At 41.8% G+C, this 27,652-nt stretch overlaps 1 protein-coding gene across 2 annotated transcripts in view; it reads left to right on the top strand.

Annotated features, from left to right (window-relative positions):
• Positions 1-7,137: 7,137 nt before the first annotated feature.
• Positions 7,138-27,652, top strand: part of tie1 (tyrosine kinase with immunoglobulin-like and EGF-like domains 1) — a 94,412-nt gene continuing 73,897 nt past the window's right edge. For both annotated transcript variants that reach the window (XM_041208638.1, XM_041208637.1), the window contains exon 1: positions 7,138-7,528. In XM_041208638.1, the coding sequence (XP_041064572.1) occupies positions 7,480-7,528 (49 nt within the window). In that variant the 5' untranslated portion in view covers positions 7,138-7,479. The remainder of the gene's footprint in view (positions 7,529-27,652) is intronic.

Genomic DNA, 27,652 nt, shown 5'->3' with positions numbered 1-27,652 from the left:
ACAAAGATGTCATGAACAAAAGGACATAGGGAGTGTTAATGGTAATGGAAAAGGCTAAATAGTTGCTGATATTAGCATTAAGGTAAGAAAGCAGAATGTGGTAATAGCAGAACAAGGATAAGCACTCTGAAAAGACCAACATGAACAAGTAACAGATGGCCCTAGTGTGGGTGGGGTGGGGGGAGGGGGTGGTGATGGGGAAAACAGGATCGAAAATGGGATAAGTGGCCGGGGGGGGGGGCGGTAAAAAAGAGAATAAAACAATGAATAAATGAATAAAAATAAAAATAAGTGGATAAAAAAGTGAATTTTGAAAAAAGGGATAAAAGAGGGGTGAAGATGGAGGAGAGAATTCATGTTCTGAAGCTGTTGAAATAATTGTTTTGGAAGATGATTGTTACAATATTGCAAAACATGTCACAATACACTTAAGTCCCATTGTATATGAGACCACACCATCCCGATCGATTCTCCAATCTGTGGGGTCCACTGAAATGATAAAAATTCTTTTGAACTGATCACTGCTGTACTTTTGGAGGTGCCATCTTTCAGATGAAAGGTTTACAGAGACAGGAGTAAAAGAAAACCTCACAGCGCTATTTTGCAGAGCCGAGGAGGTGTCCCCTCCAATATTTATCCCTCTACCAGCATCACAAAAACAGATTATCTGCAGGTTTAAGCGTTAGTTTTTTCCTTAACTTGAAAACCTTTGCTTTCTGATCTTTGGCCACATGGCTCCATTATTTGGCTGGACTAATATCAAGACATGCTTTGTATATGGAAATTAGTTTCTTTTGTTGTTGCCGTGTAGTATTTCAATTTCAAATTGGTTCGCATTAAAATCACAATTCAATTGAGAATTCATCCAAACGCAGATGACACTGGGTGTTTCATTTTACTCTGAAAGGACAATGATAATAGATTAATTGATATTTTGCAAATGAGTCAATAGTTTTTAATCTATTTGGCAATTACCAAGAGGTGTTTAGGGATTCCCGCTAAGCTGATAATAAGAAGTTATGGAATTAAACATGTAAATAAAATTTAGCCTCATTCTTCAACAAAAAAAGAAAATGCTGGAAATGCAAAGCAGGTCAGTCAACATCTGGCAGAGATAGACAAGTTGATATTACCACAGCCACTCTTCTTAAATTCTTATAAAGGGTCCCATTTATCCATCTCTTTAAGTTGTAAACTAACCTCTTTGTACTTCCAGCAATTTTTGTTTTTAATTTCAGATTTACAGCTTTGTCCTTTCTTTCCCTGGATCAAGCTTTGTAAGAAATGAAATGGCAATAATTTCAGTAGCTGTAATAAAAAGCATGCTGCTAAAATTAACAAATTAAATGTCAACAGATTGAATATCTTTCTGTTCACTCAGCATTAGTGCAATACTTCCTCTGTCCCAGTCGCCGGTAGTGCTAACCCACCAAACCCAAAGACCCCTGTCGAGTTCAGACTTCCTTCCACAGGGCCAGCTCCAATGCTGGTTAAGATTATTAGTCAGCGTGAGCTGTTTCTGTGACTATTTCCTGTGCAAAACCCTTCCTGTGCACTGAGATACTACTGACAAAATGAATCTTTTCCACAGTCAGCACCAGTCGTCACTGCTTTTTCACAATCTGGAAATTCATACACCCTGTACCACAGGCTATGCTGCTATTAACAGATGTGATCATCACTGTGTTAATGTACTGTTTGGTTCCATGTCATGCTGTTTAAGACAACAACCTTAAAACATGTTGAGAACAGCATGAATGAAATTCCCTGGAACTGTAGGGGTTAAAGCTGTCTGCCTTAAATTACAGAATTAACTGCACCCAAAAGCAGCCTTGTTGAGAGGGCTGCAAAGGAATCACAGGAGCATTTAATCTACTCCTTCCCCATCCAGCCTTGAAGCAACAGGTAGAGAATGCTATGCCATTCTGTTACTCAAATGATAAAGTTGTGTAGACTGCATGAAAAATTATTATGACAATGCGCTTAATTGAACCTATAATGATAAGAACATAAGAAATAGGAGCAGGAGAAGACCATACGGTCCATTGAGGCTGCTCCGCCATTCAATATGATCATGCTGATCTTGGGCTTCAACTACCCTTTACTGCCCATTTCCCATACCACTTAATTCCCCAAAAGACAAAAAACTGTCTATCCCAGCCTTAAATACATTAAATGTTGGAGCCATCCTTTGGAGTAGAGAATTCCAAAGTTTCTCAATCCTTTGAGTGAAGAAATTTCTCCTCGTCAGTGTCCTAAATGATCAGACCCTTATCCTGAGTCAATGCCCCTTGTTCTAGATTCCCAATCCAGGGGAAACAACATCTCAGTATCTACCCTGTCAAGCGCCTTCAGAAACTAGAACGTTTCAATGAGATCACATTTCATTCTTCTAAAGTCCGGAGAACACTGCCTCAATTTACTCAGCTTCTCATCATAGATATCCCTCTCGTCTCGGGGACCAATCTAGTGAACCTTCGCTGCACGGCCTCAAATACGAATACATCCTTCATTAAGTATGGAGACCAAATCTGAACACAGTATACCAAGTGTGATGTCACCAAAGCCCTGTACAACTGTAGAAAGACTTCTTTATTCTTGTTCTCTAACCCCTTGTAATAAAGGCCAACAGGCCATTTGCCTTTTTAACTAGTTGCTGAACCTGTCTGCTAACTTTCTGTGTGCTGAGTACACCAAAATCTCTCTGAACATCAACATTTACAAGTTCTACACCTTTTTAAAAATAAATATTCTACTTTTTTTTATTCTTACCATGAAAGTGAATAACTTCACATTTCCCCATATTATACTCCATATGCCACATTATTGCCCATCCACTTAAGATGTCTATATTTCTTTGCAGCCTCTTGTGTTCTCCTCACAGCTTGGATTCCCACCTATCTTTGTATCATCAACAAATTCAGATATAATGCTCTGTCTCTTTGTCTAAATCATTAATATGGATTGTAAATAGTTGATGCCCCAGCACTGTTACCTGTGGCACTCCACTAGTCACAGCCTGCCAACTTTAAAATGCCCCACTTATTCCTACCCTGCCCTTCCTGTCTGTGAACCAATCCTCTAACCATGATAGCATATCATCCCAACCCCATGAGCCCTTGCCTTGTGTATGAACCTTTTGTGTGTGGCACCTTAATGAATGCCTTTTGGAAATCCAAGTATACTACACCGACTGGCTCCCTTTTATCCACCTTGCTAGTTATATCCTCAAACAACTCTAATAAATTTGCCAAGAAAGATTTCTCTTTCATAAAACCATGTTGACTTGTTCTAATCATACTACTCTTTTCTAAATGCATTGTTAAGACTTCCTTGATAGTAGATTCCACACTTTGCCAATGAGTGATGTTAAGCTAGCTGACCTGTCATGCCTCAGAATGACCCAGATACTATACCCCAAAATATTTATTCCAAAAGAAACTTATTGAATTTGTATTTCAATTAAGAAATACCATCTTTAAGGAGCCTGTTTCACCACTGCACTCTCATTCACAAAAATGTGTTTCTCCAGATTAATTTTCAAGAGTTCACCATGACTTATGGCTCTATTGTTCTGGACACATTGAAACTGCTTGTCATTGTCAACATTATCTAGGTCCCTTTTGAATCCCAAAAAGCAGAAATCATATCACCTCTCCCTTTCTAGTGAGAACATGGTCAATTTACATAAATGTTCCTCATTACCCAACCCCACACCACTGCCCATCCCTCAATCATCCTGGTTGTGCCCTTCCTAAATCCTCTCACGAAAGAGAAACTTGAGAAGTTAGGGTTTTGCCCGCTGGAACTGGGAAGGAGTGACCTGATAGAGGAGTAGGAGCAGAAGTGTAGGAGCAAAAAGTATATGTGCACAAATCACTGAAGGTGGCAGAGCAGGTTGAAAAAGTAATTATAAAGCGTGTCAGAGACTGGGCTTTATAAATAGGGGCATGCAGCAAATAAGCAAGGAAATTATGTTAAGCTTGTATAAAATATTGGTTTAGCCTCAACTGGAGTATTGTATCCAATTCTTTAAGAAGCATGTGAAGTCATTAGAAAGGCTGCAGTGAAGATTCACAAGAATTGTTCCAGGAATGAGGAACTGCAATTTTGCAAATAGTTTGGAGAAGTTGGGGTTGTTCTCCTTAGATAAGAGAAGATTAAGAGGAGATTTGATTGGGGTGTTCAAAGTTATGAGGAGTCTGGAGAGAATAGATGAGGAGAAGCTGTACTCATAGGCAGATGGATCAAGAACAAGAGGACACCAAATTAAGGTGATTGCAAAAGAAGCAATGGCAATATGAGGAAACCTTTTTACACAGCAAGTTGTTAGGATCTGGGATGCATTGCCTAAGAGTTTGGTAGAGACAGATTCAAATTTGGCTTTCAAAAGAGAATTGGACAATTATTTGAAGAGAAAATACTTGAAGAGATGACACACTTGTCATCAAGGCAGCAATGGCTACAGGGCTACAGGGAAAAGGCAGGGGAGTGAGATTGGTGAAGTGCTCTTGCACAGTTGGCATGGACACAATGGACTGAATGGTCTCCTTCTGTGCTGTAACCATTCTATGATTCTGTGATTCAAGCTTTTGCTGAGTTATGATAGAGAAATAAGTTCCACATTGTTTCCACTTGTCATCAAGGCAGCAATGGCTGGGCATGCAGTTAAAATAACTGCAAAACTATTTCAAGGGAAACTTAGAACTAAAATCTTTACATAGAGGAATGTGAGATATTGTTGATACAGAGTCCATAAATTATTTTAAAAGGGCAAATGGTGGTTGTTTGAACAGGATAGGAGCAAGTAGGAGACTGGGATTAAAACAGATAGTTTATGCAAAGAAAAACTCTGTCAGAGACTTGATGGTCTGTTTTGGTACTGATTCCCTGTGCAATGCCATAAATGTACTAATTAATCCAAGTATCTAATTACGAAAGGGACTGATGGTTATAAGGATGAACATGGATAGTGATAACCAAACCATTGAATATTCTGGTTCAATAGTCCAGGTGCTATTGAAATGAAGGAAATAGCATCTGCCGAAAGCAATATTCTAATATTAAACACTGGAGACCAATGGATATTCTAAAGGTTTGCTTGACCAGGGGCAGGAGCTTCCAAAGGACTTTCCATGAGGAGACATTGAGAAGAAAGATTCAACAATAAATGTAGCAAGAGCTTTTGAATAGGCACAACATCCTGCCATGAATCCTATGAATCTGTAGTGAGGTAGATTTTCCTTTTCAAATGGGTGTAAAATTGGGAAGTTTCTGTGCAACAGCCAGTGGGTCAGAAACGCCCGTTTTACGCCTGAGCGGGAAGTTGAAAATCTGCCCCCCAAGGCAGTACAATTTTTGTTTAAGAGCCTCAATTTTTGCACAAACAAAAAATGTCTGGGAATTAGGCAGAATATGCTAAATGAATGATTTGCCCTAACGCTGGGCAAATCATACCCAGTGCACAAGAGGAGTGGGCTTCAACCAACTCAACACCCTTTAATTCTTAAAAATATAATAAAAACAAAAAACTGCGGATGCTGGAAATTCAAAGCAAAAACAGAATTACCTGGAAAAACTCAGGAGGTCCGGCAGCATCAGCGGAGAAGAAAAGAGTTGACATTTCGAGTCCGCATGACCCTTCAACAGAACTGGGTGAATCCAAGGAGAGGGGTGAAATGTAAGCTGGTTTAAGGTGGGGGTGCGGTGGGGGGGTGGTTGGATGGGGGAAGAGAAGTGGAGGAGGGTGGTGTGGTTGTAGGGACAAGCAAGCAGTGATAGGAGCAGATAATCAAAAGGTGTCACAGACAAAAGAACAAAAGAACACAGATGTTGAAGTTGGTGATTTATCTAAACGAATGTGCTAATTAAGAATGGTTGGTAGGGCACTCAACGTAGAGCTCTAGTGGGGGTGGGGGGCATAAAAGATTTAAAAATAATGGAAATAGGTGGGAAAAGAAAAATCTATATAAATTATTGGAAAAAACAAAAGGAAGGGAAAAGAAAAATCTATATAAATTATTGAAAAAAACAAAAGGAAGGGGGAAGAAACAGAAAGGGGGTGGGGACGGAGGAGGGAGTTCAAGATCTAAAGTTGTTGAATTCAATATTCAGTCCGGAAGGCTGTAAAGTGCCTAGTCAGAAGATGAGGTGCTGTTCCTCCAGTTTGCGTTGGGCTTCACTGGAACAATGCAGCAAGCCAAGGACAGACATGTGGGCAAGAGAGCAGGGTGGCGTGTTAAAATGGCAAGCGACAGGGAGGTTTGGGTCATTCTTGTGGACAGACCGCAGGTGTTCTGCAAAGCGGTCGCCCAGTTTACTTTTGGTCTCTCCAATGTAGAGGAGACCACATTGGGAGCAACAAATGCAGTAGACTAAGTTGGGGGAAATGCAAGTGAAATGCTGCTTCACTTGAAAGGAGTGTTTGGGCCCTTGGAGAGAGGAAGTGAAGGGGCAGGTGTTGCATCTTTTGCGTGGGCATGGGGAGGTGCCATAGGTTGAGGAGTAGGGGGTGATGGAGGAGTGGACCAGGGTGTCCCGGAGGGAATGATCCCTACGGAATGCCGCCGGGGGGGTGAAGGGAAGATATGTTTGGTGGTGGCATCATGCTGGAGTTGGTGGAAATGGCGGAGGATGATCCTTTGAATGCAGAGGCTGGTGGGGTGATAATTGAGGACAAGGGGGACACTATCATGTTTCTGGGAGGGAGAAGAAGATGCATGGATGCACGGGAGATGGGCCGGACACGGTTGAGGGCCCTGTCAACGACCGTGGGTGGAAAACCTCGGTTAAGGAAGACAGAGGACATGTCAGAGGAACTGTTTTTGAAGGTAGCATCATCAGAACAGATGCGATGGAGGCGAAGGAACTGAGAGAATAGGATGGAGTCCTTACAGGAAGCCGGGTGTGAGGAGCTGTAGTAATTCTTGTCAGGCCTTTAAAGCAACATTCTTCGTGTTATTAATAGACCAGTAATAATTCTAGGCGGGGTGGGATGGTGCTAATGTTGTTAGAGAATTGTCTTATTTTAGTTGAGCAATGATTCAGGGGTGAAATGATATTTTGGGAGTGTCAGAGTCCCAGAGATGGCTGTTATTTTAGTAATGTTCCGGGCGGGAATGATGTGGAGAGAGTAGTGCAGCTTGTTGCAGTCTCTTGTAGTCATGAATCACTGTGCTCTTCTCAGCACAAGTGACGCTTTTCCTTCTTTGCTTTCTCAGTCCAGAAACTCGGCGGGGAGAAAAGGGGGAAGGAAGATTCCCAAGAGAAGATGGAAAAAGGTCTTAGTTTCAAGGAAATCTGCCTGAAAGGGATGACTTTTACTCGCCTACACTGAGGGGATTGCCTCAGAGCGAGATATTTGAGGGCAGAGAGAAAAGATTCAGTAAGAGTTTGCGGCAAAGTCTGCGTGGGAACTCCAGGATTTTACAACGTTTCCAAACCTGTGGATTTTCTCGCAACATTTTATAAGGAAAAAACATGATTTTGTTCCAGCTGTATTGGTTGGTGTTTCTTTTTCATATCACAGGTAAGCTCGAATCACTTATTATAAGAAAATCTCATTTGTTTATTCGTTTAAGGCAATAGACGTTTATGCTTCATTTTGCCTGATTTTGAATTCAGGTTTTGTACTATTATTCAAAAATGGTTGAAATATTGTATATGTCTAATCCACCCCACCCCCCACCTCCCCAATCTTCCCTCAAACAGGTGGCTGAGTGTTTTGGATAATACTCTTCCAATTTGGGGATTAAACTATTCCAACAGGTTCAGTACTGAGCCCCCACTTCCCCAGAACCCGGAGAGATTAGCTCCTGGATCACCGCTGGAGATTACAGCTACAGAAAACTGAAGGAGCAAGGTGTAAGAGAGACCCTATTCATAAGTATTTCGTCTGGGACAAAAGAAATGTTACAAACTATGCGAGTTCCCTCTCCCCCTCCCCTCCCCAAATATTAGTTTTGCAATGAAAAGAATTTAAGACTGTGCCATTTCTTTAGACTGTTTGCAGACGCCCACAGAGCAATGCTCCGCCTGTAGGAAAAATCCTTGATACTGCAGCCTCACTGGTACATGTGCAACATGGAGCGACAGCGTGTGAACATTTTTTTTAACATCCCCCGCACCCCACCTCCCCCAACTGAGTTATTTTTTTAAATTATTTCATGGGACGTAGGCGTCACTTGCAAGAGGCTTACTAGGCAGTTAAGAGTCAACCACGTTACTGTGGATCCGGAGTTAACGTGTAGACTAGGTAAGGATGGCAGATTTCCTTCCCCAAAGGGCTTTCATTAACTTTTACAACAATTGACGTTAGCTTCATGGTCACCATTTCTAAAATTAATTGAATTTAAATTCTACTAACTGCTATGATGGGGTTTGAACACCTACCCCCAGAGCATTAACTTGGGCCTCTGGAATACTAGCCCAGTGATATTACCACTGCCACCTCTGTGATATTTACCCCTGTCCATACTGACTCAATGAAGCATGACCAATGTCTATGCTAGTTGTGCAGTTTGACTATTTTGATCACCAACTTGCTGCTGATTTGGGTAGTAGATGCTTAGCAAAACTGACTAAAGTTCCTATTGGAGAAAATAAACGAGGAAGCAGTAACAAATTCGGAAATGGTTCATTTGAATATGTATTCAGAGGAAGCGCATAAGAAGAGTCCAGACTGAAAGTTTGGAATTAGGAGGAGTTAGATCATTCAAAAAAAAATAGAAAATGCTGGAAATACTCAGCAGGTTTTTTTTTAATTCATTCATGAGATGTGGGCTTCGCTGGCTGGGCCAGCATTTAATGCCCATCCTTAGTTGCCCTTGAGAAGGTGGTAGTGAGCTGCTTTCTTGAACTGCTGCAGTCCATGTGGTGTAGGTACATCCACAGTACTGTTAGGGAGGGAGTTCCAGGATTTTGACCCAGTGACAGTGAAGGAATGGCGATGTATTTCCAAGTCAGGGTGGTGAGTGACTTGGAGGGGAACTTCCAGGTGTTCCCATCTATCTGGAAGGTCTGACAGCATCTGTGGAGAGAAACAGAGTTAACATTTTGAGTCCATATGACTTCTTCAGAGCTAAAGAGAAATAGAAACTGTGATGGATTTTACACTGTTTAAGGGGAGGGGGAGCAGGTGGAGCACAATAGAAGTTCAGGGATAGATGGGAGCTCAGAAAAAAGATAACCCTTAATTTATATTAAAAAAGATTTGCATTTATATAGCAGCTTTCATGACCTCAGGTTTGCAAAGCTCTTTAAGACCAATGAATTACTCTTGAAATGTAGTCACTGATGTAATGTAGGAAACACAGGAGCCAATTTGTGCACAGTAAACTCCCACAAACAGCATAACCAAATAACCTGTTTTTAATGATGTTGATTGAATGGGAAATATTTGTCAGGACAGTGAGGACAACTCCCTTAATCTTCTTCAAAATATTTCCATGGGATTTTTTATGTCCACCTTAGAAAGCAGAGAGGGCCTCAGCTTAACATTTCAGCTGAAAGGCAGCACCTCCAGCAGTGCAGCTCTCCCTCACTACTACACTGGACTGTCAGCCCAGATCTTTGTGCTGAAGTCTATGGAATTGGACTTCAACCTACAGAGTCAGAAGTGCTACCAACTGAGCATTGGTTCACATGCAAGGATCATATCCAAGTGGAAAAAAATTCAGTATTGAGGATAGTAGATAAATGTAAGTTGTTGTTGTGGAAAAGTCCTACATTAAAAAGGAATAGAATTTATGTAAAAACGATTAACAAACTATTCCTACTGTGCAAAAATGGGTTACTGAATATCAGTGATAGGTGAGTAATAAAGTCCTTGGCTTGATAAGGCCTTAACAACATTAAACACTGTGGGTGTACCTGCACCACATAGACTGCAGCGGTTCAAAAAGGCAGCTCACAACCACCTTCTCAAGTGTAACAAAAAATGCTGGCCTAGCCTGCAACACCCATGTCCTGTGAAAGAATAAAAGAAAAGCTGCCCTTTGATTGATTCACAGTCAAACTGATAAGTGAGTAGTTTATTCCAAGGGTTACAGAGTTGAACGAATGGAAATATATTAAAGCAATATCACAAGCATTATGACAAGGTTATGGTTCCACTATTGGCTAGTAATGAACCCTGGCACATTCTCTGTGGGAAAAGGAGAAAAAATACCAAGCCATAGATAAAAAACAGGTTGATGAAGCTAGTTATGAAAGTTCCGAAACTTTTTAATTAAATGAGGTTTCAATATGTTTCCTCACAGCCTTTTCACACAGCAAGCCAGACCATAATTGCCCCATGGTAAATGAATCCACTCCATCACCCTCTAAAGCTGTTCTTTCCACTTCACTCACTCACTCTAGAGGCTTTCATGATAACCAAGTTTCAAACTACAACATAAGGATTTTAACACCATCACCCCCTAACTAAATGAAATTTATTATTCATCGTGAGTCCAGCTCCAGTATAATTAAACTCAAAAATTGTCCTGATTTTGTCTACCAGATATATTCTCAAAAGAAAGATTGTTTGTACCAGTTACTGAGCAACTACACTTTTAAGTACTTCTCCATGAATATGTTTAGTTATGCGTTTAATGAAGCACATGTCAGTCACATTTCCAAGTATCATGCTTCAAAATATAATATTTTGTTGCTGCAGAATAATTTTAATAAAGCAAAGAAAGCTTACTCATTTTATGTTGGCTTCTCCTCAAATTCACAATTGATCTGAACAGTTAACAATTTGCCTAATTAAACCTTCCCATGAGAAATACTGGAACAGTGGCCTTACAGTTACAGGCCAGGCTGAACATAATTCCATTTTTACAGCTAATTACCACAACTGATGTTTCATTCAAACTGTCAAGTTTATATTAGCACCAATGCCCTCACATCAGGATTTCTGCACTGCTAGATCACTATGTTAAAGTCTGACCCTGGAAAACCCAATTATAGGTTGGATCATGAAGTTTCACTTAGTACCCAGAAGGGTATCCCTGCCAATGTGGCAGGTGACTACCTATACTCATGCCTGAATTCTTCTGCTCTGACCAAATGTGGTGTTTCCCAAATGATCTGGCCAAAAATGATGGGATCATAGCTGGAAATCACCAGCTTGGTGTGCATTCCACGCAGTCATTACATCTCAATACACTCACTTATGTAGCAATTGATGTGAGGTGATATGAGGAAACAATTAAACACAAGTTATTATGCTCTAAAATACACTGAAAGGGTGGTGGAAGCAGATTGAATAGCAACATTCAATTGAGAATTGGATAAATACTTAAAGGGAAGTAAATTTCAGGGCTAAGGGGAAAGAAGAGTGGAGTAGGACTAACTGGATAGCTCTACCAAAGAGCCAGCACAGGCATGATGGGCTGAATGGCCTCCTTCTATGCGGTATCCTTCTATGATTCAATGATTATAGCAAGTTGCAAGTTTAATACTCGTGTCTTTGGTTATGTTATGTGTCAAGAAGTTAATTCCACTGCATTCAGATCATTATTTCCACAAAAGAGTTAAAATGTTCCAAAACTTCAACCATTGTAATATCTGCCTGATAAAGAATTGACAAAGACAGATGACGCAAACTAGATTGCACTTTAAAAATGTAATAAATGTTTCGCTGTGTGTGCAATAAAATGCTGTTAAATGCAAGAAATTGTAGCTCAGTGTAGAATTGCAATTATTCATGAGAAGTTAAAAGATAAAAGCATCAGAAAGATGCATGAAATGAGAGTTAATTTTTCATATCTAATTCATTGAGTTGCTCATAATTTTTATTTTCTAAAATCTTATAAAAACCTATATATATTAAAAATCTATTTTAATAAAAGCCTTGCATTTGTACACATTCCATGTCAGTGTAACATTTTCTTCCCGTGGGACAATTCCTTTCAGGCTTTTTTACACCATCCTGTTAATTCCAACACACTTTGGAATTGAATTGAATTTCTTTTTGATTTCAGTTGAGGTGATAAATGATTTTCGCTTAGTCTCTTGTGCTGAACTGCCCAACTAAACAGCCGTTGGGTGCCAATCTTTCCTGATAGTTAACTCTAATTGGCTGGAGGGGCGTCACGTTATATGGCCTCTCATGACACAGTTCCCAAATCTGTCAGACGGGGCGTTTTTCCCCACTTCTCTAATTGCTCCCCTTAGTCCTCAATCCCCTGACCACACACAAGTGCCACAAGCAGCCCTTTGAACGGTGCACTTGAAAGGCTCTGTTCTTGACTCCAACTTAGGGTTGACAACCCTCCAGGATTGGCCTGGGGTCTCCAGGAATTGAAGATCAATCTCCAGGACGGCTGTGTGCAACCCTGGAGAAAAATTATTGGGACGTTAAAAAAACATTTATTTTTGTCATTTTCTTTGAACATTTCTCTTTACCAGATATAAAAACATTGAAAATGGGCTTTAAAAAAAGTGGTTTGGCTGACAGTCAAGCATCATCCAATTAGGTAATGAGTCTTTTTGCTTTCCAGTTGGCATTAGAAAGGTAGCACATCACAAGGAGAGATGTGTTGGCCGACCAATGACTGGAGCATGTGGGCAAATCATGTGATGAAACCTCCATTTAATCACAGTTGGCAACCCCACCATAACTGGAATCCAGCTTTTGAAATGTGGAAGCAGAATTTCGTAAATGGATTCTTAAAAGCTTTGGGTAGTCCTTGGTATTTCAAGAGCTCCCAATTTAAGTAGAAAGGGACTTCTCCAAAGTTGAGGGAAATCCACCTAGATTTTCTGCAATTCAAAAGCTGTTTGTGGCTAGGGCCAGGGCTGGGTCTTTTGTAAAGCAGGCATAAGATCCATTAATGGCTCATTAAACTTTTGATTTTAAACTTCAGATGGTTTAAGTGACAAGGGCCATCAAAACGGACACCAGAGGGGAATTGAAGGCTTATGACATTCATTCACCTTCACGCTTCTCCTTCCTGCTCTCAACCCCCTGGTCAGGATGATCAGGCCTTCCTTCATTTGTTGCTCCTGTCCCATTCTGTGTCCTTCTTTACAGCCTGTTATTGTCTCTCACCTTGAGGGCCCATCTTTTTCACTCTTTCCTACAACGTGAAAACTCTTCCCTCTCCAACACAATACTGACAGACCCCAGCACCTCCCAAATAACATCAAACCCAAAACCACACACCATCCTGCCAAGCGCATTGCCATAACCCCATGCCTCATTAATAGATGTTAAGCCCTCATTAACGCATGCAAGGTGCCGAGTGCCTGTTGAAGGCAGTTGCCTTGAATGCCTGAAAATTAGTCAAGGACACTATAATGTTGGATGTATTTCAGTCATCCTTAGAGTGCAGGGTATAGCCCTGTGAATTAGGTCACTTTTGAGCCTGTTTTCTGGGTGGAAAACATTCCCAAAGAGGGCCAATTTCAAACCCCATTTCTTTTGATTCACCAATTTTCTGCCCATCAGGCAGGCAGGCCTGACCCAATCTCCGGCGGGCGGGGAGCCAATCCCCGCCGGAGAAGCAGGCCCTGCCGCCATTTTAAGTGTGCTTCCTGTATGGGCGGGGGGTGGGGGGGGGGTGGTGGGGAAGGGTGTGGGGTTCCCCAAATGCGAGAGTGCGCTCTTTCGTGCATGCACAGGAAAGAGCGCATATCTCCCTGAGGCTAAGTGAGATCAGGGAGATCGCTGACACTTGTATAAACATTAAAAATAGAAAAATAATGATTTTGCTGTGCCCCAACTTTCCTGAAAATTTAAATTGGCCGGGATGATGTCGGGGGGTGGGGGTTCCCCCCAACATCATCCCGCGTCATTTTACGCGTCGGCGAGCAGGCCCCGCCCCCTGCTCGCTGACGGCAAAATTCAGCCCAATGCCTTCAATAGTCTACACCGTAAGCTCTACAATTCAGTCGGCTAAACTGTGCCCTTCGCCACCTCCCACTCTTCTTTTGACGCTTCTCAAAACCTACCTCCCTGACAAGCTTTTGGTAACCTACTCTAATGTCTCCTTCTTTATTTATTTTGTTGATTATAACCCAAGGGTGTCTTGGATCATATTATGACATGAAAGATGCTGCGTAAATGCAGTTTGTTGTTATATAGAATACATCAAAAATTTTAACTCGTTTATATTTACCCGATTAAAAATCTTCCACTTGTTTATGTTTAACCTATTAAAAATCTTACTGGCATTTATATGGATAATATGTTAAAAATCTTCCTGTCAGCCCTTGCCATTTTGTGAGGGAGAAATGTATTCACATAGCTTTGCTGTGCAGAATCACATCGATTTCCCATATCAGGCAATGCCTCAGGCAGTGCCACAGGCTGGGCAGGCAGTTAGAAGTGGTGCAGGGTAACTAAATTTCTCCTCCTCTATCTCCACGTTTATATTGGAACAAACAACTGCAACTGCTGGAAATCTGAAACAAAAACAGAGAATGTTGGAACTAAACTAAATAGAGGGGGCAAAAGATCAAATGTAGATAGATGTGGTGTATCAAAGAATAGAGAGAAGGTAAGAGAGGAAAATAGTAATAGTAGTGATGATAGGAATTGGTCCTAAATATTGAGGTGTATATGACCTTCAAGAAAAATAGGAAGCTGGGTAAAGGTAGAGGGGTAGCACTGTTAATCAAGGATGCCATTTGTTCAATGGTTAGAGATGACCTTGGTCCAGGAGATCAGGATGTAGAATCAGTTTAGGTGGAGATGAGGAATAGCAGAGGTAATAAGTCACCACCGGGAGTGGTCTACAGGGCCCCTAACAGTAACCACAATGTAGGACAAAGTATACAAGAAGAAATATTGAGTGCTTGTGATAAAGGGATGGCAGTAATCATGGGTGGCTTTAATCCATACATAAACTGGATAAATCAGGTTGGCAGTAGTAGCCCAGGTGAGGAGTTCATAGAATGCTTTCGAGATAATTTCTGGAATCAAACAAGAGCAGGTTATATTAGACTTGGAGATGTGTAATGTGACAGGATTAATTAATGACCTTAGAGCAAAGGCACCACTAGGTAGCAGTGACTACAATATGATTGAATTTTACATCCGATTTGAAAGGGAGAAGTGTGGGCCTAAAACTAGTATTTTAAACTTAGATAAGGGTAACTATATGTTCACGAAAGCTGAGCTAGCTGAAGTGAACTAGGATATTGGGCTAGGGGATAGATCAATAGAGAAGCAATGGCAGACGTTTAAGGGGATATTTCAGAATACTCAGAATAAGTTTTTTTTAAATTTTATTTGTTCATGGAATGAGGGCGTCACTGCCCAGGCCAGCATTTATTGCCCATCCCTAATTGCCCTTGAGAACAGGGTGGCTTGCTAAGCCATTTCAGAGGGCATTTTGTAAGAATCAACTACATGGCTGTGGGTCTGAAGTCACATTTAGGCTAAACCAGGTAAGGATGGCAGATTTCCTTCCCTAAAGGATGTTAGTGAACCAGATGGGTTTTTACAACAATCGACAATGGTTTCATGGTCCTGGGTCACCAGAGCATTACCGTGGGTCTTTGAATACCAGTCCAATAGCACTATGCCATCGCCTCCCCAGTATATTCCTACTATAAATAAAAGTTGTAAAGGGAAGATCCACCTTCCATGGTTAACTAAAGAAGTTAGGGAAAGCATCAAATTTAAGGAAAAAGCAAAGAACTGCGCAAAAATGAGTGGCAGGTCAAATGATTGGTCAGAATATAAAGAACAGTAGAGAATGACTGAAAGGTTAATCAGGAGCAGGAAATTAGAGTATGAGAGGAAGCTAGCTAGAAATGTAAAAATGGATAGCAAGAGTTTTTAAAGGTGTTTAAACAAGAAAAGAGTAGGTAAAGTGAGTGTTGGTCCTCTAGAGAGCGACAGTGAGGAGTTAATAGTAGACAATAAGGAAATGACAGATGAAATGAACAAATATTTTGCTTCTGTCATCACTATAAGGGATGCAAAAAACATTCCAGTAGTAGCTGCAAATCAGGAGATGAAGTGGAGAGTGAAACTTGAGGCAGAATTTTGCCCTTGGCAGGCGGGCTCGGCGGGAGTGAGCAGGAGCAGTCGGGAAGCCGACCACCACCTGTGATCAGGCTGCGACCATGATTTCACGCTGGCGGGCCAATTCAGGCCCATCCAAGGTGAAATGCATGCTGCAGCACTCAGCGCTGCCTGTGTGATATGGGAGAAGGAGGGTGAGCAGGGAACCTCACACAAGTGCGCAAGTGCGTGCAAGAAAAGCTCCCTGAGGCACAGAGCTGCCCTAGGGAGCTGAAGATATAAAAAATCAAAAATGAAGAGTTTTGAAATATTACAATACATGTCCCCTCATGTGAATCTATCACATGGGCAGGGACATGTTATTAATGAAAAGTTAACATTTTAATTTTATTTTCATTGCTGTTGGAAACCTCATCTTGCCCGTGAATGAGGTTTCCTAAAAATTTGCCTGCCCGCCAACCGTAAGGTTGGATGAGCAGTGAAAACTTACATTTAATTGGTACTTTAATGGCCTTAATAGGCCTGTTAATTGTCAGTGGACGCACTGCCAACTCCTGTGCGCACCCACTGACCAAAATATCGCACAAGTGCACAATGATGTCAGGGTGCTCACCTGGTGCCATCAGGTGTCATTTTATGGTCATTTGGGTCGGGTGCGTGCTTGCCCGATGAGGTAAAAATCCTGGCCTTGGTGAAATTACAATCAGTAGGGAAGTGGTACTAAGCAAACTGATGGAGTTGCGGGCTGATAAGTCTTCAGGTCCATATGGACTTCACCCTACAATCTTAAAAGAGGTGGCTAATGCGGTAGTAGATGCGTTGGTGTTAATTTTCCAAAATTCCCTAGATTCTGGAATGTTCCATCAGACTGGAAAGTAGCAAATGTAACCCCTCTATTCAAGAAGGGAGGGAAACGGAAAACAGGAAACTATAGGCCAGTTAGCTTGGAGTCTCTCATGAGGAAGATGTTCGAGTCAATCATTAAAGAGGTTATAACTGGGCACTTAGAAAAGCCCAAGGTGATCAGGAAGAGTCAGCTTGGTTTTATGAAAGGGAAATCATGCTTAACCAATTTATTACAGATCGTTGAAGGAGTAACGTGTGCAGCGGAGTGGATAGAGGGGAGCCTGGAGACCTACTTTTCTTGGATTTCCAGAAAGCACCTGATAAGGTGCCACATCAAAGGTTATTGTGGAAAATAAAAGCTCATAGTATTTGGAATAGCATATTAGCCTGGGTAGAAGATTGGCTGGCTGGCAGAAACAGAGAGTATGCATAAATGGATCTTTGTCTGATTAGCAGGATGTGACAAGTGGAGTCCCGCAAGGGTCTATGCTGTGGCCTCAACTTTTTACAATTTATATCAATGGCTTAGGTGAGGGGAGCAAAGGTATGGAAGCTAAATTTGCGACAACACAAAGATTGGTGGGAAATTATGTTGTCAAGAAGACATAAGGAGTTTGCAGACAGTTTTGGATAAGTTGAGTGAGTGGGAAAAAATCTGGCAGATGGAGTGTAATGTGGGAAAATGTGAAGTTATCCACTTTGGCAGGAAGAATAAAAAAGCAAAGCATTACTTAAACGGAGAATGATTGCAGAATTCCCAGGTGCAGAGGGATATAGGTGTTCTCGTGCATAAGTCACAAAAGTTAGTATGGAGAACCAGCAAGTAATCAAGAAGGCTAATGGAATGTTATCCTTTATTACGAGAGGAACTGCTCATTAAAGTAAGGATGTTATGCTTCAGTTATACAGAGTGTTGGTGAGACCGCATGTGCAGTTTTGGTCTCCTTATTTAAGAAAGGATGTAAATGTGTTGGAGGCGGTTCAGAGGAGGTTTACTAGATTGATACCTGGAATGAGTGGGTTGTCTTATGAGGAAAGGTTGGACAGACTGGACTTGTTTCCAGTGGAGTTTAGAAGAGTGAGGGCTGACTTGATTGAAGTTTATAAGATCCTGAATAATCTTGACAGGGTGGATATGAAAAGGATGTTTCCTCTTGTGGGTGAGTCCAGAACTAGGGGGCACTGTTATAAAATTAGGGGTCGCCCTTATAGGACAGAGATGATGTGGTAATCTGATGTGCAATACACCTTTAAAAGAATGTGAGGAGATTGACCACGTGACTGTATTACCCGATTGCTGTGTAGCGTGGGCTACAATGTTAATCAGTAGTTTAGAACAGGGTCTGGTCTGAGAAGCACACATGTTTTAGTGCTCTGTTACTTGTGTAAATAAACAGCATGTGCTTCATCTTATATTGGTCTCTGCATCTGCAGTATATTGTTTGCCAACTCATCCATTGGTAGATAGGGGTGCAGCCATGTTCACAAGCAAAGCGAGCTGACAGAAGGAACATAACATCTGGCGATGAGGCAAAACACAACCAGTCAATGACACCAAGGAAAGCTGTGAAAATTCCACTGAAGTGAATCAGCCGTACCTTGCGATTGTAAGTACGGCCCTCACCATAGTCGTTGAAGTTATCTCCCTCTGGTATGCCACAGTTTGACCGTATTGAACCATTTGATCAGACCACCGCTGACTGGTCACAATTTATTGAACACCTTGTGTTTTTCTTTTTGGCCAACGACATATCAGGGGAGGAGAAGAGGTGAGTGATCCTCTTATCGACATGTGGCAGTAAAACATACGGCCTAATTCATAGTCTAATGGCATCCAACACCTCAGATTCCAAGAGCTTTGATGAGTTGGTTAATCTTGTGAAAAATCACTTTCAGCCAAAGCTCTCGATAACAATGCAGTGATTTAAATTCAATTCGAGATGTTCTGCCCCTGGAGGGACAGGGCTATGTAGCAGCTTTGAAACCACTAACAGAGCACTGTGAGTTCGGGACATCGATTAACGACATGTTAAGAGACCAATTAGTATGTGGGATTAATGAAGACATCATTCGAAAAAGGTTGTTGTCAGAAACGAATTTAGACTTCAGCAAGGTGCTGGAGTTGGCACTCGCAATGGAGAGCACAGTCAGGGATACAGAAGCAATCAAAGGAGCACAAAGTGGCACCATCCGTCACGTTGGGAGGGAAGCACCGGTTAGAAATGGCGTGCAAGCAATGGACTCTGTGGAAAGGCGGTAAACAGCCACCATTAACAGACCAGCAAAAAGCAATGGTTTAACAGAGAAAAGCCACATTTAGTAATGGCAGAAATGGAACCAGACAGCCTGCAAGTGAACGACAATTTAAAGGAATTGAGTGTTTCTGCTGCCATCACAATGGGCACATAATGCGATATTATAAAGACAGATTGAGACAAAGTTTTTAACAAAAAGGTAGGAATTGTGAAACCCACATAATAGAGGAACCAGAAGAAACAGAGTCAGATATTTACTCACTACACAACTTAGAAATGGGTGAAGCAGAGCAAATCTACATGACAGTGGAAGTCAATGGAAAACCCATCCAAGTGGAGGTGGATACAGGGAGATTCACGACAGTTATAGGGGAACATACATTCACATGTCTGAATGGAGGAGACCACTCTTAAATCTGGAAAATTCAGATGCTAAATTAAAGACGTACACTGATGAAGACGTATGAGTAAGAGGTATATGCAAGGTTCCAGTACCGTACAAAAATCAGCCTGTTAATCTACCCCTAACAGTGAGAGCAGGCAGAGGACTGAGTCTCCTCGGAAGAAACTGGTTAAGAGAGGATAATCTTGAGAGACTACTGAGATCTCAATCAAAAACAGGAAACATTACTGTTTGGATAGGGAGTATGTAAAGACTCACCAAAAGGAACTCATAGAGCTGATGCTTCAGGACAGAGTTTGAGTTGAAGTTAGTGACCTCCAAAAAGAAACAGAAAACCTGCTGAAGGACTTTCGCATATTGCAAGATTCCCTCAGATCCCAATTTGTATCACTAAAGAGATACGAGGGAGAACTGAAAGATTTCAGCATATCTCTGGCCGAGATGAAAAATAAATTAGCCAAGAAAACACAGCAATGCTTAAATTCCAAGAAACAACTAACAAATATAAAAAAGAACTGGAAGAACTGAAGAATCAGCTATGTAAAAGGCAATAAGTTTTAAAAACAGAGACCCCTGAGTTTTCAAAGGAGCTGACAGATGAGGAAATGCTGGAAGACTCAAGCACTGAGTTCACTCAAGTTGAGCTCATACTTGAGCCTAGTCTGGCCAATAGGGAAATTGAAAAGAAAGCCGAGATTTAAGTCAGCGCTGCCAGGCAGAAAACCCAAGAAAAGAAGACATGTAGGAAGAAAAAGCAGAATTATTAACAAGGCCCCAAAATTCATACCCTGTTGCATTTAGGTTTGCCCAACATGCTGATTTTGAGAACCATCCTGACAGTTGATCTTCATATTGCTGAACTTGGAGGGGAGGAGCAGCAGGAGTGCATGCGATTGGGCCATAAAGAGGGTGAAAACATTCCCATTGGCGTCTACACCACATGTGGAAGGAACTCCTCTTGGTTTGGAAGTACTTATAGGATCCGCTGAGCCTGAGAGGTTCGAAGAGACAAACTTACAGGTTCCTACTGGGAAACCTAGTGGACAGATAGCTCCTGAGAGGGAGGCCTTAGATAAACCGTCCGAAGTCATAGAACTACGACTTTTGACACATTTGAAGAAGCCTCCAGAGAGACTGAATTTGTAAATAGTTTATTTATATAAATAATTGATATATTGTAAAGATTGTAAATTGTACTTTTGAGTAAAGGGGGAGGGATGTGGTAATCTGAGGTGCAATACTCCTTTAAGAGAATGTGAGCAGATTGAACACATGACTATATTACCCAATTGCGGGCTATAATGTTAATCGGTAGTTTAGAATGGAATCTGGTCAGAGAAGCACACATTGTGTTAGTGCTCTGTTACTTGTGTAAATAAACAGCATGTGCTTCATCTGATATTGGTCTCTGCATCTGCAGTTTATTGTTTGCCAACTCACCCATTGGAAGATAGGCGTACAGCCATGTTCACGAGCAAAGTGACCTGACAGAAGGAACATAGCTGATGCGGAGAAATTTTTTCCCTCAGAGGGTTGTGCGACTTTGGAACTCTTTGCCTTAGAGGACAGTAGAGGCTGGGTCATTGAATGTTTTTAAGGCAGGGGTAGATAAATTCTTGTTAGGCAAGGGAATGAAGATTATTAGGGGAAGATGGGAATGCAGAACTCGAAACACAAACAGATCAGCCATGATCCTATTAAATGACGGAACAGGCTTGAGGGGCCCAATGGCTTACTTCTGCTTCTATTTCGTATGTTTGTATGGAAAAGTAAGTATTGGTGGAGTGAATAGAGAAGTAGATTTTTCAGGTGTGGATCCACCTTCTGAAGGGTCCACACCTGTAACATATATTTTATTGGGTCCTGTTAGATAAAATACAAAGGTGGAAGACTCAACAGAAGAGAAGCCTGTTGTCCATATTCTGTAAATGCTGTCCCATGCCGGCTGCTAATGGAGATGGGACACAGGTTACAGTTTGGGACAATTAGCCCATTCATTCAAAAATAAAAATACCTGGAAAACTCAGCAGGTCTGGCAGCATCTGCGGAGAGGAACACAGTTAATATTTCGAGTCCGTATGACTCTTCAACAGAACTAAGGAAAAATAGAAAAGAGGTGAAATATAAGCTGGTTTAAGGGGGGTTGGGTGGGGGGGGGTGCGGTGGGGGGGTGGGGGTAAGAGCTGGATAGAGGGCCAGTGATAGGTGGAGATTGCCAAAAGATGTCACAGACAAAAGGACAAAGAGGTGTTGAAGGTGGTGATATTATCTAAAGGAATGTGCTAATTAAGGGTAGAAAGCAGGACAAGCAAGGTACAGATAGCCCTAGTGGGGGTGGGGTGGGGTGAAGAGAAGGGATTGAAATAGGCTAGAAGGTAGAGATAAAACAATGGATGGAAATACATTTAAAAATAATGGAAAAATCTATATAAGTTATTGGAAAAAAAGGGGGGGATCAGAAAGAGGGTGAGGATGGAGGAGAGAGTTCATGATCTAAATTTGTTGAACTCAATATTCAGTCCGGAAGGCTGTAAAGTGCCTAGTCGGAAGATGAGGTGCTGTTCCTCCAGTTTGCGTTGAGCTTCACTGGAACAATGCAGCAAGCCAAGGACGGACATGTGGGCATGAGAGCAGGGTGGAGTGTTGAAATGGCAAGCGACAGGGAGGTCTGGGTAATGCTTGCAGACAGACCGAAGGTGTTCTGCAAAGCAGTCACCCAGTCTGTGTTTGGTCTCTCCAATGTAGAGGAAACCGCATTGGGAGCAACGAATGCAGTAGACTAAATTGAGGAAAGTGCACATGAAATGCTGCTTCACGTAAAAGGAGTGTTTGGGCCCTTGGACGGTGAGGAGAGGGGAAGTAAAGGGGCAGGTGTTACACCTTCTGCGGTTGCATGGGAAGGTTCATCACAATTTTAGATCATGAACTCTGTCCTCCATCCCCACCCCCTTTCCGATCCCCCCCTTTTTTCTTTTCCAATAATTTATATAGATTTTTCTTCTCCCACCTATTTCCATTATTTTTAAATGTATTTCCATCCATTGTTTTATCTCTACCTTTTAGCCTAATTCGATCCCTTCCCTTCACCCCACCCCCACTAGGGCTATCTGTACCTTGCTTGTCCTGCTTTCTACCCTTAATTAGCACATTCCTTAGATAATATCACCACCTTCAACACCTCTTTGTCCTTTTGTCAATGACATCTTTTGGCTATCTCCACCTATCACTGACCCTCTATCCAGCTCTACCCACCCCCGTCCCCTAAACCAGCTTATATTTCACTTCTTTTCTATTTTTACTTAGTTCTGTTGAAGAGTCATACGGACTCGAAACGTTAACTGTGTTCCTCTCCGCAGATGCTGCCAGACCTGCTGAGATTTTCCAGGTATTTTTATTTTTATTTTTGTTTTGGATTTCCAGCATCTGCAGTTTTTTGCTTTTAGCCCATTCATTCGTTCATTGATCACTGCCTAACTGCTCCAGCAACAAATAAATGAACTCATCGCACAACACTGCTCCTTTCAGGCAGTCAAATGTGTAAGGGTCTCAAAAACAATGGAAAGGCATTTCATGGGATGGGATCACTGTCTTCACTTGCCGCATAGAGTCAATCACATACATGTCCCCAAGGCGTTGAATAGCAACCCTTAAACGTGTCCCCTGCTGGCTTCATTGCTTTTAAAATGGAGTTTAAGAGCAAGAAGTTGACATGTAGGTGTTTGTAGGCCTCTCCTGACCATGAGTAGATATGAATAAAGTTCTTCAGAAACAGCAAGTGTAACAAAGGATTTGTGCAGTATTTATCTTCTGCCACTGCACTTTAACAGGAAGTCGATGCTGCTGATGTCATTTTTATGTTCCTGGAATAGGCACGTGTGTGGTGCCTCTGATGTGATTATTATTTGTACATTGTCCGTTGAATGCTCACCACCCTCGCTTGCCCTGCTCGTTGCTACCTGCAACAACACTGGCATTAATGTCACAGGCATGTGTGGTGGGTGCGCCCCCTGCAGTTGCAGTGGCAGCAAATGCAGCTGATGACAGCACCCACTCTGTCTGTAGGTGCACACGCAGTGCTGCTGGTATCGTTGTGCGTCAGTTGTCCGTTGAATACGCACCCCAATTGCCGCTTTGCCTGTCGACCTGTTCGCTACCCCGCTCGCTGCTTCACTCGCATCCATGCTCGCCATCTGCTTGCCATCCCCTCGCTGCCCCACTTGCCACTTCACTTCATATTGCTACCTCAATCGCCGCTCCCTCGCTTCACTCGCCACTATACACAAGATCAGAACACTTCAATAACCAAAATTTCTACCTTAAATATGTAGCTAAGCCTTAAATAAACTGCACTTTCTGTATTAACATTAAGTTTAATTTCAGTGTTCTTGGATGCAGGCAGCTATCTGCAGCATCGCTGGCACTGATGTCACAGGCATGTGTGGTGATTGCGCCCCCCGCAGTTGCAGGGCAACAAAAACAGCCTCTGGGCAGCCCATGGAAGGGCTAGTGGTAGCAAATGTTACACCCTGTTGAAAAGAAGCGAAAGGGATAATGCAGATAACAATAGGCAAGTTAGCCTCACATCAGTAATAGGAAAGCTGCTGTAAACAACGATAAGAGATAGCAGTACTGAACAATTCAAAAGACACGGGCTAATCAGCAACTGTCATTGGATTTGTAAAGGGCATTCATTGTCCATTAATTTTATTGTTTTTTTTTCTCTGTATGTTGTTGAACAAATAGACAAAAGGAATTGAGTGACCTGATATATATGTGTTTTTAAAAAATGATAAAGCGTCACATAAGACACTCGTTTCAAAGATGAAAGCCCATGCTGTCAACGTTGTCTCTTAATCTCAGAATCACAGAATTGTTACAATGTAGAAGGAGGCCCTTCAGCCCGTCATGTCAGCACCGGCTCTCTGAGCATTTTAACTTAGTGCCAATCTCCTGCCTTTTCCCCGTAACCCTGCACGCTGCTATTAAAGATAAAATGGAGGCTCGGACAGAGGGTTGACCACAATGAACAGGAACAAAAGATGCTTCTCGTATTAACAAGGTGGAGCTGGCAGTGAGCCCAGGTTCTGCTGGTGTCCCTCTTGCTCTCCATATAGATAAATAATTTGGATAGTCAGTGAGGAAATAACACCAGAATTTTATGATAATAAGTCAGGGGATAGAAAAGCGCAGGAAACTTCCGGATGACATGAAATTTCAGAAAAATTAGGAATTCCATAATTGGACCCTAGCAGAGCAGAGAATTTGAGGGATGCAAATAGATGGATCTTTAAAAGGGGGATTCGATGAGGAAAATTTCATGAAAAGGTAAAGAGGATTCTTGTTCTATGTGCAGCACACTCAATACAGAAATGAGGAAACAATGATGAATTTATGCAGGACGTTGATTAGTCATGCTAGAAGTATTGTGTGTTTTGGATATTTTATGGAAAACTTGCAAAGCAGATTCGTTACAGTGACCCTAGGAATTGGAGAATTTAGTCATGATGAGACAGTTGGAAATACTAGAGATATGTTCCTTAAAGCAGAGAGAGTTCAAGGACAATCGAACAGTGGTGGCTGAAAAATGATGGAAAGACTAGGGGGACAAATCATGAGGGAATATGGAAAATCACTGGTTGGTGAAATGTTAATTAGCTGGTGAAAAATTCATTTCAAGTGTGATAAGGTTGAGAATTGAACACATGACATTTCATTGAGAGTCATGTGGAGTGACTACCTTGCACGCCTTTCTCTGCCGGCATCAGGCACCAAACAGGTATCCCGATAGTGTTCCCAATTTTGGTGGAAAATTTTCCAGGAGGATTCATCATATGACTTCCTAACTTCAATCATTGCTTTGAGTCAAGCCGTTTTCTCCCCCGTCTCAATATTTTTATACCCGAAACAAAGGTGACACACACCCTGTGCGCAGTCCATTGTCTCCTGAGATGGATGGATGCCGATAATAATAAACAAAAGTTCAAAGAAAAGTTGAAGAAAAACAATCTTTTTAATGCCCCATGATTTCTCTCCTGGCCTGCGCGCAGCAGTGTCTAGGAGATGAATCTCTAATTCTTGAGGACTCCAGGATAATCCAGGAGGATTGGAAACGATGTGTTCTGGTGTAGCTCACGCACTGGGGGTGTACAACCTTGGCTAGGTCCAATGCCAAGCAGCCCTCAGGTTGGATGTAGCCAGCAATTGGGGTGAGGTTGAGTGGGGTGGAATTAAAGGATAAACTGAGGGGGTACGACCCAGTTGACAATAATCTGTAATATTTCTGTAGAACAACAAGGAGTAAACTGGCTCTTTCTGGCTCCACCAAAATAAAACTTTGGAGGGGTTTTGTGGCCTCCAGCAATCCCTTCAAGGAACACTAATGAGGGTGCTCGAGAACTGGTACAACTACGTGTAGCTTGTGAGACACAATCTCTGACTGTGCATAGCTGAATTTTCTTCTGGGCTTTACTGCTGGCGTGGGACCCTGAACTACTAAGATTAGCAGCCTAAGCCTGTTTCAGATCGATGGACTGCTAGTCTATTTAGGCACTCACCTGAATATGGAATCAGGAGGGCCATAGGTATTAATGAGGTGGCTGAGGTTCTTCCCACTCTTAGATTTTGAAATACTGTCAGTACAGTACATCTATTATATCTTAAAATTTGGGCATGAGAAGGTATGTGCATTTAAGTGAAAACTCATTCTAAGTACCTGCAGTACCTGTTACTCCCATAGGTGATGCTGTGATAGGCATATCCAAAATTAAAGGTTTTAAGCTGTGTAACGCACAGCTGTTATTTTAGAGCCAGAGTACTGCATAATCTGGCCACAATTTTCTCAAAGTGCTGTCTGAGGTTATTTTCAAACCCCAATCCATTTGCTGCAATAGCCGAAAACTCAATGTCCAAAGTAAAGGCTCACACAAAATGTTTTAAAATCGAAAAATGGCATATTCTACAATAACATGACTCAATTTATCAATTTAATTGTCTTTTGTGTTTTTTAATGCCTTCATTAAAGCTTTCACTTGAAGGTCTCAGCCTCTCTCAAAAGCCTGAGGTTAGACTTGGGGATTTGGTGATGCTGCATCTGGGTAAAATCTGTTATGACCAGGTGAGGAGGGGTGAAATGACTCCACTGTTCTCCCACTCCTCGTTTGACCATAACAGGGTTTTCCTTTTAAAGAATTTAGAGAGGCTGTGCTTTGCCAATTCCATAAGCGTCCCACTATTTAAGTGTCGAGGTTGTAGAGAATTACTCTTCAAGGTTTTCTTAGGTTAAACAAAGAACGAGGTAAATTTTTTGAATCTATTCCCGAGCTAACAAAAAAGAAAATGGGACACCATTCATACAGTCACACACATTTGTCTGGGCCCGTGCAGACACAAATACAGATAGCAGAGTAAGAGGATAGGCTTATAAGGATTTTAAAGACCATGAAAGAAGAGACAGAGTATATAATTAGCTGTCCTTGATTGGCCTCATTGTGGTGATTCGACATTGTGGCGGTTTAGCTTAGCTGTTCTCCTGGATGCAGTCGTACGGAGCAGATTTCCACGGTGCAAAAAAATCTCGGTTTGCATTTGTTTTCTTCTCAGGGTGGTCACTTTACAAACTGGGCAGAGTGTACTTCCAAAGAGAGAGAAAGAAGGCATATAGCTCCTGTTTCAGTACAGCTTTTCACTTTCTTTTCACTTCTGCCTCTGAAATCCCTTGCTAGTTCAGAGGGGGCTTAATTAGTTCATGTCTGCAGCAGTTATTGTTTCAGAACAGGTACTTGAATTTTGATTTCTCATCTCAGAAACATTTGCAAAGTGTCAGTGTGGTGTGAATAGTTGGCAGAAGGGGTATTTCATGCTCCCCAGGCGGTTGATTGTCAGTCTTCATTCCAACTTTGTGGAATGGGAAATTGTGCTTTGTAGCAGCTCAGCCTGTCTGGGCTGTTTCTTTAAAAAGAACACAATTGTCTGTATGGGGTTCCGGTTCAAAATCCAGCCAGTGAAAATATCATAAATCATACCTTCAAAACACACATCCTTGTGACAAATGTCTGGCTTTTACATGTGTTAGTAACAGGACTAATGCCTGCTTTAGCAGATGTGTTTGCCCTGGGCTCAACAAAACATGACTAATGTCACCTTCCTATATTGCACCAGTTGAAACAGAACTGCTGGAGGTGGCCA

The sequence above is a fragment of the Carcharodon carcharias genome, chromosome 16 (assembly GCF_017639515.1).
Source record: "Carcharodon carcharias isolate sCarCar2 chromosome 16, sCarCar2.pri, whole genome shotgun sequence".
Classification (NCBI taxonomy): Eukaryota; Metazoa; Chordata; class Chondrichthyes; order Lamniformes; family Lamnidae; genus Carcharodon; species Carcharodon carcharias.
This window is presented reverse-complemented; position numbering and strand designations above follow the sequence as displayed.